General features: G+C 35.4%; 3 protein-coding genes across 3 annotated transcripts in view; 1 reads left to right on the plus strand and 2 right to left on the minus strand.

Moving 5' to 3' along the window:
- Nucleotides 1–3,432: 3,432 nt before the first annotated feature.
- Nucleotides 3,433–5,337, minus strand: LOC128217204 (complement C1q tumor necrosis factor-related protein 4-like). Its single transcript, XM_052924173.1, has 4 exons — nucleotides 5,242–5,337; nucleotides 4,736–4,927; nucleotides 4,299–4,495; nucleotides 3,433–3,725 (listed from the first exon to the last, which is right to left on the minus strand). The coding sequence occupies exons 2-4, from the start codon at nucleotides 4,920–4,922 to the stop codon at nucleotides 3,492–3,494; spliced, it is 618 nt and encodes a 205-aa protein (XP_052780133.1). The 5' UTR covers nucleotides 4,923–4,927; nucleotides 5,242–5,337; the 3' UTR covers nucleotides 3,433–3,491.
- LOC128217203 (complement C1q tumor necrosis factor-related protein 3-like) lies at nucleotides 5,308–6,301 on the plus strand. The gene is made up of 2 exons (XM_052924172.1): nucleotides 5,308–5,607; nucleotides 5,821–6,301. The coding sequence occupies exons 1-2, from the start codon at nucleotides 5,412–5,414 to the stop codon at nucleotides 6,258–6,260; spliced, it is 636 nt and encodes a 211-aa protein (XP_052780132.1). The 5' UTR covers nucleotides 5,308–5,411; the 3' UTR covers nucleotides 6,261–6,301.
- Nucleotides 6,302–8,505: 2,204 nt separating this feature from the next.
- LOC128217191 (leucine-rich repeats and immunoglobulin-like domains protein 2) overlaps nucleotides 8,506–21,003 on the minus strand; it is a 39,430-nt gene continuing 26,932 nt past the window's right edge. Inside the window, exons 10-19 of the mRNA XM_052924151.1 lie at nucleotides 16,591–16,734; nucleotides 15,207–15,431; nucleotides 14,656–14,819; nucleotides 14,012–14,157; nucleotides 13,478–13,652; nucleotides 12,470–12,754; nucleotides 11,528–12,265; nucleotides 10,716–11,270; nucleotides 10,188–10,304; nucleotides 8,506–9,818 (exon numbers count right to left, since the gene is read on the minus strand). Of these exons, the coding sequence (XP_052780111.1) occupies nucleotides 9,364–9,818; nucleotides 10,188–10,304; nucleotides 10,716–11,270; nucleotides 11,528–12,265; nucleotides 12,470–12,754; nucleotides 13,478–13,652; nucleotides 14,012–14,157; nucleotides 14,656–14,819; nucleotides 15,207–15,431; nucleotides 16,591–16,734 (3,004 nt within the window). The 3' untranslated portion in view covers nucleotides 8,506–9,363. The remainder of the gene's footprint in view (nucleotides 9,819–10,187; nucleotides 10,305–10,715; nucleotides 11,271–11,527; nucleotides 12,266–12,469; nucleotides 12,755–13,477; nucleotides 13,653–14,011; nucleotides 14,158–14,655; nucleotides 14,820–15,206; nucleotides 15,432–16,590; nucleotides 16,735–21,003) is intronic.

Here is a 21,003-nt window from a genome sequence, read left to right on the forward strand (position 1 = left end):
TATACAAAAGTTATATTAATTCACATAAGAACACACACAAAAAGTTACTGGCGTGTTAGTGTTGTACAAAAAGTCGTGGTACGCGGATTTTCCTTCATAGTATGTCTACTAAGAATTGCTAGAAAATAAAGAAAACCAAACAAATGAAAGGAAAACAGAGGAATGCTATTCTAAGGAAATTTCTTAGACAGGGACAACGTACCAAAAGCGAACAAGCAACAAGGGAAGAACAGAATTCAACGGAGTAAATGTTAACCGCTAAAAGGATCAAGAAGTCACGGGCAATACAGTCGAACCCGTTGGCTCGATATCGCTTGGCTCGATTTCCTCGTTGGCTCGAACTTGATGTAAAGGACCGATTTTGTTTAACTGTTTATAAGCATTCCCGCTTGGCTTGATATTCGCGAGGCTCGAAGTATTTTGGCCGGTCTCTTGGATATCGAACCAACGGGTTCCTACTGCACACTCATGATCTTTTGTCCAGCGATTTTAGTTTCCAATAAATGCGTCTATGGTGTATAAAGTGCTTGAATATACATGTAGTATATTTATAAAATAATGCTTTCATCAATATCACTAGTCCACGAGTAGAAAATAAATATTTTGCCTTGTCCGTAGACAAGTTTGTATATTATTTCCATTTATATTGAATTGGTACGAGATGGCAACACCACAGGGCGCGTAAAAATGGGCGACAACGGCAATTACAATGGTATTACGTACGGCTTAAGCCAAAGTATCCTTCTCAGAAATAAGCTAGTTCCCTTATAGTTCCATTAACCTTAATGTTGGATTTCGATGCCAAGTGAACCCATACAATTTTGGTATCATTGGTGATCTAGATGCATATGTGTGTTTTTTTTTCTTCTATTTTTATCGCGCTGACTTGCTGCTATGCATAAATGTTACGCATATTTGCCTGTTACTGTTATTGGTTTAAATAGAAAAATGTCGGACCTTTGCGTATGGTGTACAAGTGTGCTGAATGCGAATTGCCTTTAGAGCAATTATTCCAACATCGTACCAGTGCTCCTTTTTTTAAACTCAACAAATGAGACCAACCAATTTCTCTGCTGAATTAAAGCTGCACTCTCACAGATATTCCGTTTTTACAACTGTTTTTATTTTTTGTCTTCAGAGCAATTTTTTAGGGTAAATATCCGCAAACCAACGATAAATTATAGCTGACAAAAGATCAGATCGCAGATTTTCATATTTCCGTTCGAAAATTAATGTTTTATGACTAACCGTTTAAGAAAAATGCATAAAACATCAATTTTTGAACCTTAATATAAAAATCTGCGATTTAATTTTTGTCAACAGTCTTATATAACTGGTTTCCATGCATTTTCGCAAAAATTGGCTCGTTCCAAGACAAAAAATTAGAAAGTTGTCAAAACGTTCAATCGGTAAGAGTGCAGCTTTAAATTAATTACATACACATAAACATCTTGCACATCTTGCGAATTCGTCTACATTTTCTACTTGTATTTAGTACGCATTTTTCTGGGATCGATCACTATTCAATTACATGAAGATTCATGATCCCATGGTAAATAGTTTATGGGTGTCGTGGTCATTATTCATTTTAGATCATGGAGGAATTAAAGAAAACACCAAAACTTGCACCACTCCCTATGTCAAATGATTATGTGCACTGTTATTTCTATCCGGGTCGAAAATATTAAAATTATCTATCTAGTATCTACACGTGTATAGTTATATGCTTGTTACAGACGGTATTTTCAAAATAACCTATAATCTGTTCATATCCAGGCATACTGTAGTGTATGAGGGCATATAACTGCCGTAAGATAACCTGTTAACGTACGCGAACTGTTTTGTGTTAACAACTTCATTTTCGTGATATTTATCTAGCTATCTAGTTAATATTCGCGAAACTTTTTCGGTAATATAAATATCATAAGACTAAAAACTGGCTTGAAAGTGCCCAGAACTGCAACCTGTTACCCTTTTTTAAATGTACAGCATTACCTGGTTAATTAGTTAAGGTTTGCGAATGCCAATTAGTAAATAACATACTAACTGGTTATTAACTAGATAAGATTCGCGAACGCTAACGCTACACGGCAGTAATATGCCACCATATTATTGCATCCTATACATACATAATGATATCTTTTTAAACCTTTTCGTTCTTAACTTGGGCATTAAAAATACCTTTAAAGTTCAAACGGATTTATTGGTGTAAACGAATACAAGCGGTAAATACATTTTAAAGGAAACGTTTTAATAATTGAATATGGTTTCAAAAGTTCAGTTGTTCTGTATTCTACGACTTATCTTCTTCGCTTAAGCTGTGACTAAAGAAGCTAAGAATTTCTGTGGTGAACACGTAAAGTAGTGAGTGTTGTGACATTTGACACTATTAAAAAAGATGCGATAAGCACCCGCAAGGGGAGATCAAGATGTCTAGAGACTACCCACTCTCCTAAGCAGTGATCTCCCTTGGCACACTCAACATATATCTGGACTAGCTGGATTTAAGCTATATCAACTCTCTTTTTTAAGTGTTTTTTCTTCTCTCTTTTTTGAGATGATTTAAATACCAAAACAATGTTCAAATTAATTCTACTGATGTACCGGCATACGAGGTTGTTTTCGATAAAAAAATGCCGAGGAGCTCCAAACATTGCATGGTAGCAGTGTTACTGTACTGTAAGGGAAACACTGCGTGAAGTTTGGAACTATCAACAACTTATTTGCCTTGTGTACATATCCGTGGAGCACAAGTAATGGTTTGATAAGAATAGTATATGCGCGATTTAGTTTTTTCCAAACCCAAGCAGCAGCTGCATTTTGCGTTGACAAGTAATTTAGAATTACACTTCAAATCGTTGGAGTCATATCGTCTATTCAAATGTAGTCTTAACATTGAATATTGCAGTAAATAATCTGTGATTCAGCACTTACCATAAATAAGTAGATACAAATTTCTTTTAGCTCGATTGGGAAGAAATCTGTCAGCTTAAAGAAACAAGATCGAGTCCGATTTCTGGGTAAAAACCAGTACTTGTGTCCATTTGAAAGGCCACGAGAAGGTACGCCTAGTGGGGATCGAGCCCTCGACCTCTTGGGTTAGAGGTGGACACCTTAACCACTAGAATACTCTCACCCTGGTGGGGATCAAACCCACAACCTCGTGCGTGAGAAGCGAACTCTAGACCTCTCTCACCCTATTGGGGATTAAACCCACAACATTGTGGGTGCAAGGGGGACACTGTTGCTAGGAAGCGGACACCTTTACCATCATACCTGGCTCATTCTATTACTAGATATACCGGTTTAAGGCATATGTGCCCGATAAATCACTTAACTGAAAAAACAGCTCGATCAAATACAAATAATTACGAAGGAAAATCAGCAATCGGTTAAAAATGGCAGTCGATAGATTCTAGATGAACACAAACCCCACCAGAATTTGTTTTATTTTCCAATCAGTAACACACAACCAAATGCGTATGTCAACTTCACTCAGAAGCGATCAAATGTCCCGAGAAGGACGTGAAGTATCCACCGTCAGCAACGACGTGTTTGTTGTCCGAATCGGTCATGTGACGTACCCAGACGTCATTTGTAGCCTTTAGACGCGCGTTAATGACGTTCGTTCCTTGGTTGTAGTAGCCGTTGTCACCCGTTTTTACGCGCCCTATGACGACACCGTCGCGCACCAACTCTAGTCCAAGCCACATTGTTGGGGTGCCCTGATATAGAACCCTTAATTTTGCAGATGTATGTGCGTTTTCCAATAAGGAAAAAGTAACAGGTTAAAATGCATTTCTTCATCTACTGCTTCACTGAGAGCACTAAGTGTCCACAAACATGCTAGCTTTGTTTTAAAAGTACACGTATATATGTACTGTTCAATTCATCTACAAAACTAAACACAAACATTTAAATGAAGCGGGTTCGAATCCTCCTGTGCCAGAATGTGGTTTTATTATTATTGTTTTTATTTTTCTTGATATTTGTTCACATTATAATAGATAAATCATTTTCTTAAATTCTTATCTAGTACGTTTATCAAAAAAAGGAAATCCGTCTGATTATATGACCTGCGGTATGTGCCTTACAATATTGCTTTAAAGATAACACAGATTTAAGAGAATCGCAGAAAATGGACTTATGAAATATGTGCCATTTACTACATCATTTACTTGTCTTAAATGAAAACATAGATGTGTGAAATATGTATTCTTAAGCAAGGTTTCCGGTCGCAAGAGTGTGTCACAATACTAAAACGAGAAAAAGACACGTTTCCTGAAAATCATTCGCACCTGCAGCGCACTGAAAGAAAACTGGTATATGCCGTCAACTGGGGCCCGGAACGTTCCATGCCGTGAGTCGTACGCTCCGCCAACGTTGGTGATGACCTTGTCGAAAACCAGGGGCTGGTGGGACCCGAAGTTAGTCACGTCTTTAGTGATTGTAGCTGAGAACGCCACAACACCAGTGGACGGGCAATTGCAAAGACCTGGAAATTAAAGAAAAAATGGAAATGTGATATTTTTCGGAAATGAGTCTGGTTTGTGTTCGGTATATTCGGCAAACGTATCTGTTGAACTTTTATATATCCATAAATAAAGTAGTGTATTTTAATTGATGTAAGCGTTTCGAGATGCTCTTGAAACATTGTAGACGATGGCGTCGACCAAATAATGTGTATTAGTAGCAAAATACAAGTAATAGTTTTGTTTCGAATGTTTAAACATACTATCCATATGTTCATTCTTCAGTTTTTGGACATTTTGTTGCAGCACCAGTATTTCCCCTTCAACCTGCGCGCGCATCTTTTTCTCTGTCGATATCAGGGAAATGAGGTTTTGTAAGGAATCGTCGTCAAGTAGAAAGCATAATCCATGACCTGCCATAAGCGTCAACAAAAACACCGACAACTTCATGATTCCTGAAATAAACAGAAACAAACATACCTTATGACTTACAGTGGTAGATATCGACGTCGTTTCAGTAATGTGTTTACGTTTAGTTCTTCCAGGTTAACGTACGTATTCTATTTGAACGTAATGTTTTTGCCTTATGATTCTTTTTCCAAAACGTTATAAAATTGCATGCGTGTACGAGGGTGGCAGCCACAGAGACTATTTGTATCCCGCTAGAAGCTCATGTCGTCTCAATGTAAGTCTATCATTTACACGTTTTAAATGTGTCGATATGATTCTTCTTTTTTTAACTGTTTGGTCCAAAACCAAGAAAACTTACCTGATGTCAATTATCCACAAAGGAAGAAACCTGTTCTAATATGAGGTGGAATCAAGAACTGATAAGGAACCTCTGTTATGTCAAAAGGGTGAACCTTTTTATCTCAAATGAAGGAATCTTTATTATCTTAAATGTAGAACATCGCAGTTTTGAGCTCCAGTCCTTTTAAAATGGCGACGTCATTTACTGTGGCTATTCTGTTCATCGCTTTGGTGGGATATACACGGCTTGCGGAAGCGGTGTCAGAGAACCCGACGGCATCCCAAATCCGCTTCCTGTTGGACGAAGATGCGGCCCTCCGTCAAAAGCTACAAACGAGAATCCAAGGTCTGCAGCAGAGTGTGTCGACCCTTAATGCCAGTATTGGTAAGAATAAGCACAATAAATTCGCACTCTGAATACTATTGAACAATCTTCTTTTATGTTGTCTATAGGAAATTGAATTCAAAACAAACCAATTCTTAACGTAAACGCTGTAGTTTTTAAAAATAATTGTTATTAATGGAACAAAAGATAACAGTTACCGACTGCCTACTTGTTACAAGTACGGCCATTCTTTTCATATTTCTCTTATTCCAGTCCCTTGCTCGTGCCCACTGCCCACAACCCCAGTGCCGCGGGCCCAAGTCGCATACACCGGAACCCTCAAGTCCACCATGTCGAGCCTGAACGCCGCCTCCGTCTTCAACTTCACTGGGGACCTTATCAACGTCGGCGCACCCTTCACACCACATGATGCGCATTTCGTCGCCCCCGTATCGGGTATTTACGGATTCTCCTTAGCGACGTACATGACCCCGGGGCGTTACGTCTTAATGGATTTGGTCAGGGAAAACACGCCAATTCTGCATGTGAAAAACGGACACTATTCGGGTCGACAAGTAATCATGGGAACGAATTTTGTTCTCGCAAACTTGACGAAGGGCGAACACGTTTGGCCGAAATACACTGGGGGTTCTGCATATCTTTTCGGCGAAGGCGTTTCTACTTTCTCTGGATTTTTGTTGTACGAATTGTAATTTAGTACGCAAAAAATGAAATAAAGTTTCAAACCATTTAATCTGATGTTGGAAAATAGCTCATTGACCCAATGTTTCTTGTTATCATTTACCCGCCTTTAATAAAGATTCTTGTATCTGTATCTTGAATACTGTTGTTCTTTTATGCCATACATGGAGCAAAATTTGCTGGAAATATAATGATAAATTATTCTTGAAGACAATAATGTACATCATAAGTTGTGTATTGTACTAGTAAACAAAACCATACAAATGAAACAGGGTAAGTATTGTTCTAACGAACTTTCAAGCAATCGTGTTTTAATGACAGGTGAACGTACAATGTACCAAAAAGAGTGAACGTACCAAAAGGATATGAGCACAAGAGAGTTAACAAATCGTAAACCAATTGAGTAGATGTGAACGGTGAACAAACGGCCGTTGAAAGGACAATCTTGCAATCAATGTTAACTCTTATAATTTTGGTCGCCGATCGAGCAGTTAAAAACCTCAATACTTTGGGCAAGACGAAATGAAGAAGGGACCGACTAGTAAACGGAATTAATCCAAGAACGAAATACCGAGTGAATAACGATAAGCGTTATCAGAAAAGTTAATGGTAGGAACACAGTGGTGCGGTGAGCGAAGCATAGTTGTCGCAATGGCGGTTCCGTGTATGTGCGTGCGTGAGAAAGTGCGTTCGTCCGTCCGTCCGGATTGACTTTGTCCGGGGGGAGTCTTCTCTATGCATTATATGATTTTTATTAAACTCGCAATGAAGTTTCACCATGGTGAGACTGTGTGTCCCGCCCAAGAAGCAGTTCAATGTTATAGGTTGAACCGTTCTTTGTCCGGGTAGTATCTTGACCATGCATTATCGGTCTCATGAGCCGGCGTGTCATCACAAGGCTCTGGTCTGTACATCAAAGATCAAGGTCACACTTATATCATGTTAAATGTCAAAATAAGTACTGCTGAAAGGACTGGTCTGGACTAAACCTTATACGGGCTGTATCTTCACCAGGCATTGTAGGATTTTCAGAAAAAACTTTCTATGAAGGTTCACCAGGCAGTTTCGCGGGTACACATTTTATTCAACACCATGTTATTTTGGGTTGCAGTTGCATGGAAAAGCATTATGTTTGTGTCCAAGGTTTTTTCAACGGGCTTGACATGTCGCCATTGCAGAGGGTTAAAAAAAAAACATTTTTTATTTTAGTTTTTTATTATTTTTTTCTTCTCTGTTTTTTTTCATATATTTTCTATCATCTCAATTCTATACAAACAAGTCAATATTATAGTTCAAAATAATACAAAATGTACAAACAAAATTATACACACCAGTAATATTACTCCAGGAAAGACAATTTTACATAACAATTTAATTACTATTAGTCGTTTTTGTGTTCACGAGGTTTTCACTGAGAAGAATAAAAAACTTTTAAAATCAAAACATTTCAACAGGTAAGTAATTATTTTGTTTTTTACTAGCTAAATCAATTTTATTAAAATACATTACATTTAAAAGAACGGATTTAACGGAAATAACAAATAAATGCAAATTCTATTAAGCACCAAAATAATACAAAGTGGCATATTCATTTTTAAAATTCTCGGTTTGTTTTCAATAAAATACTTATAAATATCATGTCTTGTTAAATTACCAATAAATAATTGTTTTATTAACTGTTGTCAACTCTTCAGTACAAAAAATAGCTCTTGCATCATAATGTTAAAACAAATAAAAATTTCAATCCATTAAAAAGGTTTGCTGTAAAAATGCCATTAAACACAACCATTACACTACAAATGATAAAAACATTGGTCACCGAGTAAATGTCAAGTCATAACCAACATAGAAAAGTAGTAACAAATTAAAAAAATCTGAGGTATATAACTTGAACGCGAAACAACACAATACAAAATTTCACCTTTTTTACATTTTTTTTTAGATAATAATGCCTTAAAGGAAAAATGTTCATGGTATTCCATGTAATCATTCTTTAAAAAAGAACATTGCTTTGCCTCAAGTTATTAGAAAATAAGTTTTGCTGATAGACTACAGCTTTAAATCTACCATCAATCTCTTGGTGAGTTGGATACAAAAAGAGCAGCAAAATGAAAAATTATGATATTAAGGAATACCGTAAGTAAATTAAATACAATCAACAATCTTATTCACAGTTTGAATATTAAAAGATTCTTAAGAATTCAAAATTTGAGTTAAATCTATAACATCATTCTTGTAAATGAAGAATATTTGACATTCATCATATTTTTTTATCATCTTGGTCATACATTTTGCTCTTGATTTATTGTGTTTTTTTTCTTGAGAACCTATTGTTCTTAACATGAGCAGTGCTCCAGCCTTGATTTGAAAAGGACAGGGTGCTAGGTCATAAATGTCTATGAATGCTTTATAGTTTAAACACATCTTTACTTTAGTGAAAATTATGTATATATATTATTTCTATACTTATTTCTGAAAATTTACTTGACAAAATGTCCAATAAATATCAAATTTGTTAAATAATCAGCTAAGGCGGCTGTGTCAAAATAAAAGAGCACAGCAGGGCATATTAAAAATGTAACAGGGTACAAGAAAGGGCAACAGTTTATCCCCCTGTTATTAAAGCCTAGCTGGAGCACTGATTTGCCTAGGACTCTCACATTTTTTGGTAAAGGCCGGTTATGACATACATGTATGCAAGACCATGGATACGTTCAAGTAGATTTGAAAATGAATCGCTGTAGATTTAAGGTAAAAAAATTATGCAAAATGCACCAAACTAAGAATATAAGAGAATATATATATCACAGACTGACAGCCAGTTAAACTGGCCCTTTTTCAAATTTAATAACACAAAATTATATCTTTAAAACTGAATACTACATCATAGAGTCTACACAACCTTTCTTCGTAACCTGTCAACTCACAGATCACCTCCCCTTCAAGAATGAAATTAACACTTAAAATCATACTAATAGAATATTTTGTTCAAAGAATGTTATTGATCATTGCTATTTTTTAATTTTATATCAATTAGAAGGCCGTGTTACTGACTTCCATGATAGTTCCCCTTAACATTACAAGAATAGATATTTAACTTAAGAAATTATGACTTTATGTTGAATTCTGTTCTTGTTTAGGCGAGAAGTGTAATCTATGTTTAGGATGTTCTTGTTTCCTCCCTGGTGAAATCTGTTGTTGTAGCTTTTGCTGAGGTGACAATTTCATCTGTGAAGGATGAACCTGTGGCACATGGTGTCCAGACGGCATGTACGGCAGTGTGTACGAATGTCCTTGCCACGAGGGCGATGTAACACCGGCGTAACCATTCATCCGGTGATGCACACAGCCTATAACACCATTAGTTCTTTGATTTTGAACCTTACTGACACTGTTTGGTTTGTTTGGATTTAAATGAGTTCGGCCATTTTCTGCCTTAAGAGATGAGGTGGGTGGGGTAACACGGAGGTGACAGTCACATTGCGGAGTATTTATAGGATGATATACAGGTACGAACGCCCCACTGGACATGCCAGGGTAACCATGGATGTACATGCCCTCCTCGTATTCTGTAAATACACAAACAATAAGATAGAATTAAAGAGCTAATAATGGCGATTTATAAAACTATTCAAATTTTGGATTTTTGTTCCATTATACATGATCATACATCTTTGGACTACTGCGCTCGTGCCATAACATTCTGATAATGAATATATATATATATGTAAATTTCACTATGGATGAACTTTTCATTACCAGCTCTGACTACTACAATAACAGCATTGGAAGAATTCTCCGACCAAAAATGTTTGGAGAAAAAAAGGTTTTTGGAAATCATTATTTATCAATACATATTTAATGAATAAATATTTTCTATCTATTTCTGTACAGGTAGCAATTTCACAGAAAGATACAGTTATTCACAATGTACCAACCTGGTGCGACATAGACCCCAGGGCAGCCACCAATGGGAGGGGGTGGAGGTGGGTGGAATTCTGGTACTAATGAACGGGGTGGGGTCTGGGGAATGTCTTCTGTACCGTACATGTAGTCTGAAATACACAGGCTGTATATGTTAACACAGTCAAAAATACATAGCGCTAATAGAAAATGTGTAAAGAGTATGTGAAATTGGAACGGGAGTAAACATTATATTTGAACTTGCATAGCACTGTCATCATCACTGTCGTGATGCCGAGTTGCTCTGATATCAATATCTATTTAAGCATTAAAGCAATGCAAATATGTTGTAAGCCCAAATAAAAGCACATAGACTTTTTTATTACTGAAGACAGGTTTGATCCTTAAATAAGGTTATTTCAATTTATACATTTCCAAAAAAATTGCTCAATGCAAATTAATTCATGATAATTTCGCAAATAGGATGGCAATAATAATTTTTGAAACGAAACTTACTATGGATCAAGATGAAAGGCTGAAAACATTCAAGTAAAATAACCAACCTGGAATATGACTACTGCTTCTAGATATGCCAGGCGGTTGTGCCCTATCAAAGTGCGAGGTCTCTTTATGCCGTCCGTGTCGAAATCTTGACGGCTTTGGAGGTATTGGCGGATTTTTATTATGCTTACACGTTTTCACATGGTTTGGAGAGTTCGAATCACCACAGTTTCTGCAGAGTGAATTATATTTTGAATTATTGTTATTCACTGCTGGACTGTTCAAAGGGGAACCACTCTCCTCACAGTTTTCAGTCTGTGAACCTACAGAGTTATCTGGATTGGTTTTAGAAGGGTCTGAATGCCCACAGTCTTTTTGCTGATAATATTGATGGGAATTTTCCCGCTGGAAAGGTTCATAGTCTTGCGGATATTCCCGTGGGATTTGTGAGGTGGAACACGACCGAGAACGGGCAATTCTGTCCCGACTGGCCGCTATAGGGTGGAATGTAGACAAGATTTGCTGCTGACTCGAGTGAGACGTGTCCACACTGTTCTCGTCACTCTTTATTGAGTCTGTTTCACTCCGAGGATATTCCTGACTTGAAAGACTGTTTTCTGCAAAAAGAAAATCAAAACATGGTTTCTTTCTCAAACGAAATGGGTACAAATATCTTTAAACATTACAAACATGAAAATGATGAAATAATAATTCCAAAGTTTGATTTACTTATTAATTCAGACTCAAACCAATTTAAGTATTTTTAACACAGACCTGCTAATTTCAACATTTATTATATGGAACTGAGAAAAAACTTATATTTTTTTCTAAATGTTACATTCAACTTTACAAATATGAATAGGGGAATATTTACCATCAGATTGCTCCACATAATGACCATCAGTCCTCATCAAGTCATACCCCTGCGAACCGTTTTCCCCATTGACATCACTTGGGAAGATTGCAGGGCGTGCAGCTCTAAATCTCCCTGACGAAGACTCATACCCAGATTCTTTCATCGCCAACTCGTGGTATTGGTAGGGCAATGTGCCATTGGTTATGGGAACCCCATGTGTATAACTTCCTTCCTTTTCCGATGACATGTAACCAGAACTTGGCACTTCGCCGGGTAAGGTTGTTTCATCGGTTGGAGTCGCACTGTAGAACTCCTGCCTTTTCCGCGTCTTGTAAATAATAATTACCCAAACCAGTGATGTTCCAACGACGCAGCAAACAACAGCAATTATTATAATTCCTGTTGTAGTAGACTCGTCATCTAATCCCCCACCCCCTCCTGAGTTTCCCTTCCCCTTGGCCTCTCCAGTCATGACAGACCCAGTTACAACGGTCAAAGTTGACGTCCCTCTAATAGTACCAAGCGTATTCGACATTTCGCAAGTGTATTCACCAGCATCGCTTGTCTTCGTTTCAACGATGATCAGCAGCTGATTCTCAGCTGTAAAGAAGTGGCGCTGGGAGGGTACAAGGGGCTGACCTTTGTGGTACCATGTCAAGGTCGGCTGAGGGCTTCCCTGGGCGAGACATTCCATTACTGAAGTCTCGCCTTCCCGTGTCTCCTTCTCTTCCATTGGTCGCACAAATGACGGAGTCTCTGCAAGGAAAGAGATAGACTAGTTACTTAATCTGATTAAAATTTGCCTCATGTAAACTGACTGATAGATTTTCTACATGTGATAAAAAAAATTTAAGTGATGTTTCTTTACAGTACACATTATCATGTTTTACTGTCTTAAACATTTTCTATCTCTTTTGGATATTCATGCAACCTACCAATATTTTTTCTTAAACCACTTACGTAGTACAGTAAGAGTAACATTGGCCATTATAGTTCCAGCATCATTTTTCGCAATACAGCTGTAGATCCCTTCATCAGCAGCCTTCACATTCACTATGAAGAAGTGATCGTCTTCGGGGATGACCTGCATTCTGCGCTCCTGCGCAGCGGGAAAATGGTCAAAGCCCCCATCTTTTTGCCAGGAGATAATTGGTTTAGGTTGACCTTCTGCTGCACACACCAACACCGCCTCAGTCTGGGCTTTTGCTGTGACATTCTGCGGGCGCTTTGTGAACTTTGGGAAAACTAAAATAAACGAAAAGGTTGTATAAATGAACAAGAGCACCGCGGAGTGGGTGCCAACGCTCGTCTGATGAAATTCCAAGTCGAAAAGGGGGGATAACTCAATATTAATTAAAGGCAAAATTATATGACCTGCTATAAACATGCATAGTGTTAATAGGAACACGTGTAGCAAGTTTAATGTGAAAATGTTGAACGGTTTTTGAGTTATGAGGTAAGGTTAAAGTTTTTGGACGACGACGACGACGCAGACGCAGACGCAGACGACGCCGACGACGCCAAGGCTATCACAATAACTCGACTTTTTTTCTTCGAAAAACAGACGAGCTAAAAATGAATCTTTCTGAAAACATTGAGGATAAATATCTGGATGACTATCTTAATTTACAGTTCATGATTATTTACCAAAAACCATACATATTCCAAATCACAACAATTTCAAAGATGTATCTATCCTGAAATGCCATATACCCCAGTTGGCTAACCTGAGGATATTGAATTAGGAAAAAAAGATTTTAAATATCTCCCAAAGTAACATACACTAAACAACCACATGAAAAGGGAGCGTCAATAAGGTACTAAAGAAAACTTTCTACCCTTCATATAGTGTAATTTATCAGCACACTAGTTATTGAACAGTTAAACTCAACTATTTCTGGTAAGAGTTCTAATATGGGAGTTAATCTATAGAAAAAACAAAGGAAACACTCCCCAATATTAACTTACCATAAACATTGATGTTTGCCCTCTTTGAGTATGCAGATCCGTACTCATTTGAGATGACACACTGGTATCGACCAGCGTCCGTATCTTTGGCGTCAAATATGTGCAGCTTTGACACATAGTGCGTTAGATTGCCTGACCGTTGAGCTGTGTCCTCCGTCTTAGCATCAGTAAGAATCTGTAGGTTGGTTTAAGAAGCCATTGTAAAGACTTGCAGGTTGTTAACGTTTCAAATCAAGAGAATCAGATCAAATTAGACCAAAAATCTGGAATGTGCTGGTTTTTATAATAAATCTTACTGATTACATAAATGTGGAGTATTTTCTCAAATTGAAATATACACCTTAAATTCATATAATTTAATGCATTCAGATCCGGTAAAATGAAAATAGCCTGAAGCTAAAAATTGCAAATCACATACAGCCATCATGATTAAAATGGTTATGTTATTCCTTAATTTTAACTCAAAACCAAATGTTTTAAAAAATGAACCCTGTTTTAAATTTTCCTGACAATATATCTCATTTTCAAGCTTACAATGTTATCTTTCTTCCATTGAAACTGTGTGGGCGAGCCTTTAGATTCTGTGCTGGCCGCAGAGCAGTTGAGTGTGATGTTAGCTCCCTTTATAACATCCTGGGAACGCGGATTACTCACAATCTCTGGTTTCAAAAACTGGCCATCTGGAATGAGAGAAAAGTTAATCAATAAGTTCTAAACACAAGGAATATTAAGAAGGATAGAGTTTTTCGAAAAAAATAATCTTTTGTCCTTAAGCTTTATTTTAAAAATCATTAAGAATTTTCAGGTAACCTGACCCTACCTTCGACATTTACCATACTATCTTTATAGTCCGGTGGTTTAATTATAATATGAACTTTAAAAAGCTTTATACTGAAGATTACTTTAACACCATTCCCCGTGATAACAAAAATGTTCTTACCTATAGCCAAATAAAAAACAAAAATGTAATGAAAATCCTACCTACCCAACCTGTTTATGGACAAGATGTAGCCCTAACGATAACCACACAGTTTTTATTTCTTGGCCTACAGACCTTTAAGGAATCCAATTTTCATACCCCTTGCATTGACCCTGACCAATGAGATTTAGAATTTGTTTATGAAACAGTATTTGCAAAGAGATTAAATTATAAACATTCAACCATATAATGCACCTACCACATTTGTATTCACTGGAATCAACAGTGAATATACTCCGCCCATTCAGATGCTGTGGGTGGCCACACTTGGCGATGACAGAACGCTCAAAGTTGTTATCACGGAGCCAGATAGGTACCCATGACAACTGACAGTCACAAAACAGGCTTGTGGTGTTGAAACTCCTAAAAACAAAAATAAAACAAATTAGTAAAAATATATTTTATGTTGTATTTTGTAACTTTGTTTTATATGTGTGTCCTACAAGCGTAACATTACATAAAAATTGTATTTTTATTATAATGTTTTTATTCAACATAAATTTCCATTAAAAGTTTGCTGCTTTTTTTTTCAAAATGAACAAATACCCTTTTATATGAAATAAGATCAGCATGCTACTGTTACAGCTTCTTGCGTTTTATTACAAGGCTAACAAGTCTTTAAAACATAACGAGCCATAAAGCAAATAAGAACAACCTACAATACTTATATAAACATTTATATACAGTATTCCCATTCACACCTTTGCTCGTACTAGCCTGCCTTCAACAAACAACTGAGAAACCACTTACAACTGTCTAAGGAGGGGTAGAGGCTCAAACGCATTCCCCTGAATGGTCGTTATGTTGTTGCTGTTCAGCAACAGTTGTTCCAGTTGGTCCAAGCCCATGAACGCCTGTTTTGTGATGGTTTTAATGCGGTTATTCTCCAGGCTCAAGATTTTCAGGGAAACTAGGCCCGTAAAAACGCCCTTAAGGTCTTCAATTGTTGAAGATATACGATTGTTGTTCAAGTCACTGAAAGAAAGATTGTAAAGTAGTTGAATAAATGTATCAAATCAACTTCGAGCTAGTAAAATTATTGAATGAATGTGTCAAATAGACATCACATATTATGATATGATGATAAGGCTAACAAAAAATATAAGGTGTGCATTAATATTCATCCCTGCAAATCCTTTATTCATTAACTTTGGGATTCAATTATCATCAAATGCAAAAAATGAAATGATTTTTTTTTATTCAATTTTCACAAATGGGTTTGAAAATACTCCAACGAGGATATTCAAAATATTTAGAATGTCCTTAGCAGATTTCAAGAAGCAATTTATGTTATAAACCTTTTATTTCCATATATTAATGCTAATGCTCAGTTGGTACTCATTTCAACAATTTGAAAATGCACTTAAAAGATGTTTAAGTACTATAATCATTGAATGCACCCAAATGCAATTTCTATATGCCAAATAAAATGTAGAGGTGTGACCATTTAAAGCTTTACTCAACAACTCAATTAACAAACAAGGAGAAATCTTCTAACATTTCAAGGCTTTTTCCTGTCTCGCTGAAAATAAAAAGAGGGAACACTCCAAATTGGCAATTAAACTTCTTATTCGGTAGTTCTATCTCCTAATTTAAACTCCAGTGTCTGCCATAAGATCGGTCAAGAGGCTTGTTAAAATTGCATTGAACGGACGTGATTCATTGGGACAAAAATCATTGTTTGAACAGTGGAAATGAATTTTGGAAGATTTGAAAACCAATGCCAGAAAACATGGTTTTAGAAAAGTTAACTTGTTTTCAAGCACATCTGCTTTGGGTGAAAAATGTCAATTATGTCTTTGAAGACACTCAATTCTATGCCCCAATTAACATTTTTGATACGATAAAATATGGATTTGGTGCCAAAAAAGGACATGAATGAGTCTATATATCATAATCATAAAGCCTTCAGGTATAACAAAATGGAGGCAAATGACCAACAATAATATAAATATGGCAATGTTGAAACCATAAAATTGGCAAGAAATTATTTTCTCTGAACTATGTTTAGTTAGTGAACACACCATTTTTCCCATCAACACATTATTTATTTACCTTAACTATTTTAGTAATAATATACATATTCAACTTTTTAAAATTTAAAACAATCTGTATCACTTAGAAGCATGCTTACAGTTGTTCCAGTTCAGCGAGATGCTTGAAAGCTTCCTCCTGAATGAACTCAATATGGTTGCTGGCAAGGTTCAGCGAATGAAGGCTTTCCAAGTTTGACAAGGAGTCTGATTCCACTGTCACCAACTCATTGCGATGTAGGTCCCTGAAAAGATTAATTTTCAATAAAATTAAAGCAAGTATTATCAATCTTTCAAAATTGCGGGATAGGATTCCTTGGATGTTTATACACATTCATTGACAAGAAACTATTTCGTGCTGCATGCCTCCGTATCTGCTGTCTTGCCAAACACGTATAACGTATAAATATCTTCCCAACATCAATGAGGAATTCAACACGCACCTTTTTTGTATCCACTAAAAATGGACAAATGGAAGGACTCATTAATTATAGTATATTTACATACTGAAGTAAATCTTAATTAATTTTATTAAATTCTAAACGTTTTTACTTCTAAAATAAATCAAGTTTTCAGAATGCAGCATTTTATCGCCATGCAATCAATTTTGTCCCATACAATTTATAAGCCAATTTTAATTTTCGCATAGGATTGCGGTTTTTAGAGCGATTATTACTTCAGTATCACACGCCATTTAATATGCGACCTCTATTGCACAAAAAACTGTTTAAAATACACGGAAAAAAAGATTTACTGCTCATATCAAAATTTGTGATAAACATTTTGCAAATTAAAACTGTCAATGTTCAGTTGACTGTTACATAAAAAAAACTCACTTTCAATTCTGAATAGCAAAACAGTTTCAATTGGTAAATTTTCACAAGTTTGCGAACTCATAAATTGAATGATATGATCTAAAAGTCTCTCTTTCCACCTAATTACATCACATACAAAATACCTGTTACTTTTCTCAATGGCATGCTATTATAAAATGTTTGTCAAATGCATATTATTTATTGCTAGAACGATTTACATAATTACTTGATAAATGATACTAGGGCTACGTTTTCTATTCATTACGGGAAATTATACGACACGAGACTTTATTCATCGAGACTTCTGTCTGTTTTAAATTAAACATTTTGATACATTATAACATCTACACTACTATTTATGTTCTAATAAAATTCAATTATAAGAATTTACATGAAAATATAATAGCTGTATGTGGAAATGCCCAATGAATTCCACAAAAAAACAAAATTTCCTAGCTTTAAAAAAAAAAAAGGACTTGTGAGTTGTGATCAATGTAGAACATTTGCAATTGAACAATGTTTAATATTGAGAAGAGTCTTGGTACAGATAACAACGTTATAAAAACATAAATAGATTGTATGATCAACTGATGATGATGATGATGATGGTGATGGTGATGGTCATGATGATGATGATGATGATGATGATGATGATGATGATGATGATGATGATAATGACGATGAGGACGATGATGACAATGAAGAAGAGTGATTAATATAATATTGTAATAACTTGTTTCATATTTGTTGAAAAATAAATTTAAGTATAAACTTTAAACAATGAACAAAATGGCACTTTCTTGACAGTCATGTCAAATGGGTTGAATGACCAAAAAAGGGGCCAACTGAATGAACATAAGAATTGCACTTAAAATCTTTTAAAAAGAAGTTTCAGTAAAGTTCACATGAAAAATGTACTCCCAATTTCACACCCGTCAGTATGGCATTTATTGCGTACATTTTATTACAAGCCATAATAATTACAAATAAATTGGCCGTTGTTTCTGAAGAGCTGCAATAATTTGCATCTGCACAAAATAGGCCCAGGTGTCGAAAATATTGAGTAGTCGTAAAAACAGCAATATATCTTGCGCAATATTACCATTACATATGCATATAAATATCCCACACATGTTTGGGTCATTCTAGATCAAAAATAATTATTTAGATGATATCAGAAGCACAATCTTCTGTTAGAAATGCAAATTGGTTTGGGAACATTTCGTAAATTGAATAAATATGACCAAAGAAATTGAGATCATTACCAATAAAAATGCACTTAAAACTTGTGATTGATAGCTATGTACTTGCGAAAGACTTATTGCATATTGAAATTACTTAATTACCCGAAAATAAAGTATCCAAAATACCATTTTTTCAAGAAGAAACCACATTTGTACCTGTATGCTTAGAGTCTGACAGGAGATAAATATTTTAACCACTAAAACTTGAAAATATGAAAATCATTAATTTTATTTTACTACCTGAACTAAACGTATCACCATATTAAATGTAAAAAGAAAAAAAGAAAATAATTGTTAATACAAGAAAATTATTATTGATTATTTTTATGATAATCTTTTCTGGTTACGAAATCTTTTCTGCTAAGAATTTTTGCAGCTATTACACTACCTCATGATGGATCAAATTTTATTTCAATTTTTTGGGCCTTTAAAACCAAATGGGCGGGGAATCAAACGATCATTAAAATTTATTTACAGTTATAAAACTAGATATTTTTTGCTTAACACCCATGGTGTGCCTCCAAGTAACATTTGCATAACAGGTGGAATGGGAACCTTTGAAATTTTGTGAGAAACAGGGAAATACCGGATTTTTATATACCAGCTATGTACAACGGCAGATGTGTTTCACACGTTGAGGCTGTAATAACCCAATATAAAACAAATACAGGAGTGAAGAGAATATAACATGAAAGCATTAAAACGGCACTGAAGCGCATGTTGCTATTTCTTACATCTGTTATTCAATACATAATGATAGGAAAGAAGGCATTCACATGTGCGTTTATGATTCTAAGTAATTGATGTACTTGGAACTCTTTCCATTTTTACACTATAAGAACTTCCTAAATATATCTTTCGTGTCGATGAAACAACTTGCTTCTCAAAATTGGTCTTAACCTTCTCATTTTTCATTAATCTGCTCAACATTTCCCATATTCATAAAATTTGTGAATGCAACCGTCCAATTCTTAACAAAAATTTACATGCGCCAATGTTGAGAGTTGAACCATAAGCTTTAATCCTGACTTCTTTTCTATTCCACATGTTCACGAATAATTAGCATAATAATAGATGCTTACAAATTTTTCTTATTTGCATGAAAATAACACAGTTTCTTCTCAGTGTTCTTGTAAATGGGGAAATATCCTGACAAGGGAAAAACAACCTATTTAATTTCTTTTCTCCCTTAAAATCTGTGTCATGAATACCAAAAAGTCTAGATTAGTCAAAGCATACTTTATACTTGTTTTAACTGGTGCTAACTTCAGCCAGAGTTATTGCCCTTGCACATTTTCATTAATTTCAAGTGACTATTTTTCGTGGTTTTTGAGATTAATATGACCAAATGTTTTTTACAAGGAGGAAAAAATATGATGGTGTTATGACAATACCAAGACATTATTCTATGCAAAACAAACAAGCTTAAAACTGGTGAGCAAAACGTTTTACATCTGTTGGGCTATTTCTAACTTTGTGGGCTTTATGGTGAAATTTGACAATCTAATTGAAGTAATCAAATTCTATCTTTTCCTGACAAATGTTGGTATCCTGCAACTTCTAGCGCCTGCTGATGATAAAATCAGTTGATATCTCCCTCAAATGTGCATTACGAGCATTTGCGCTGTTACGTTAACTAGTACTGAAATGTTTGTACATCAAAAGCTGCTTAACAAATGTGCAATATAGTTTTCTTGATTACACATTTCCATCTCTATCACTTAGCTTTAGGCAAAACTTGCCATGTACTTGGGATAAATGTTAAATAAAGTATTCTTATAAGACTACTACTACAAGGTTTCGTAAAGAGATTGAAAAAAAACACCACACACCACACGCAAACTTCAAATGCCGCAGACACCATTATCTCCATTTCTTGGGATTCTTAAAATATGTAAATTGCACATTTTCGCCGAATATTATAAAACATAATCCTCAAAATTAACGGAAAACTCTAAACTAACAGTGATTGTTTTATGTTTTATGTTTGAGCGCGGAATCTTAACAACGATTATGATCAATATGTTGCAGAACTAAAGTGCTCCGAAATTGGATGGAACGGATGAAAATGAAGAAACTGTCAAATTAGATATTAATTCTCTGTGATTTTAAAGCCTTTTTATTCTTCCCAATTTTATAACCCAATTAAAACATGAGAAGTAGTCAAGGAAATTGCAAGAAGATTTGTATAAATCATTATTTGCTATATTAATATCTCACAAAATACTCTCAGAATGTCTCTCTGTCAGTTAATTCCTGTCAGATTGCATTAAGAACTGGGATTGAAACAAAAATAAATATTTGCAATTTGAATACAACTTCTGATATTTGTTGCTGCCATATAAACAAATCAGACCTTAACATTCTTCACTGTTTTTTTGAGTCCAATTTCAAATTTCTGAGGACAATTTTCATCTAAACTGCCATTAATGACATTCAGTGCTGTGAAAAAAAT

Source organism: Mya arenaria, chromosome 14 (assembly GCF_026914265.1).
Source record: "Mya arenaria isolate MELC-2E11 chromosome 14, ASM2691426v1".
Classification (NCBI taxonomy): Eukaryota; Metazoa; Mollusca; class Bivalvia; order Myida; family Myidae; genus Mya; species Mya arenaria.

What these genes read in the sequence shown, in the direction of transcription:
- LOC128217203 (XM_052924172.1), top strand. Translation starts at nt 5,412, where the DNA reads ATGGCGACGTCATTTACTGTGGCTATTCTGTTCATCGCTTTGGTGGGA. An exon ending in GACCCTTAATGCCAGTATTG is followed by an intron (nt 5,608 to 5,820) that starts GTAAGAATAAGC and finishes CTCTTATTCCAG; the next exon opens with TCCCTTGCTCGTGCCCACTG.
- LOC128217204 (XM_052924173.1), bottom strand. Translation starts at nt 4,922, where the DNA reads ATGAAGTTGTCGGTGTTTTTGTTGACGCTTATGGCAGGTCATGGATTA. An exon ending in GAAGAATGAACATATGGATA is followed by an intron (nt 4,496 to 4,735) that starts GTATGTTTAAAC and finishes TTTAATTTCCAG; the next exon opens with GTCTTTGCAATTGCCCGTCC. An exon ending in TTTCTTTCAGTGCGCTGCAG is followed by an intron (nt 3,726 to 4,298) that starts GTGCGAATGATT and finishes GTTCTATATCAG; the next exon opens with GGCACCCCAACAATGTGGCT.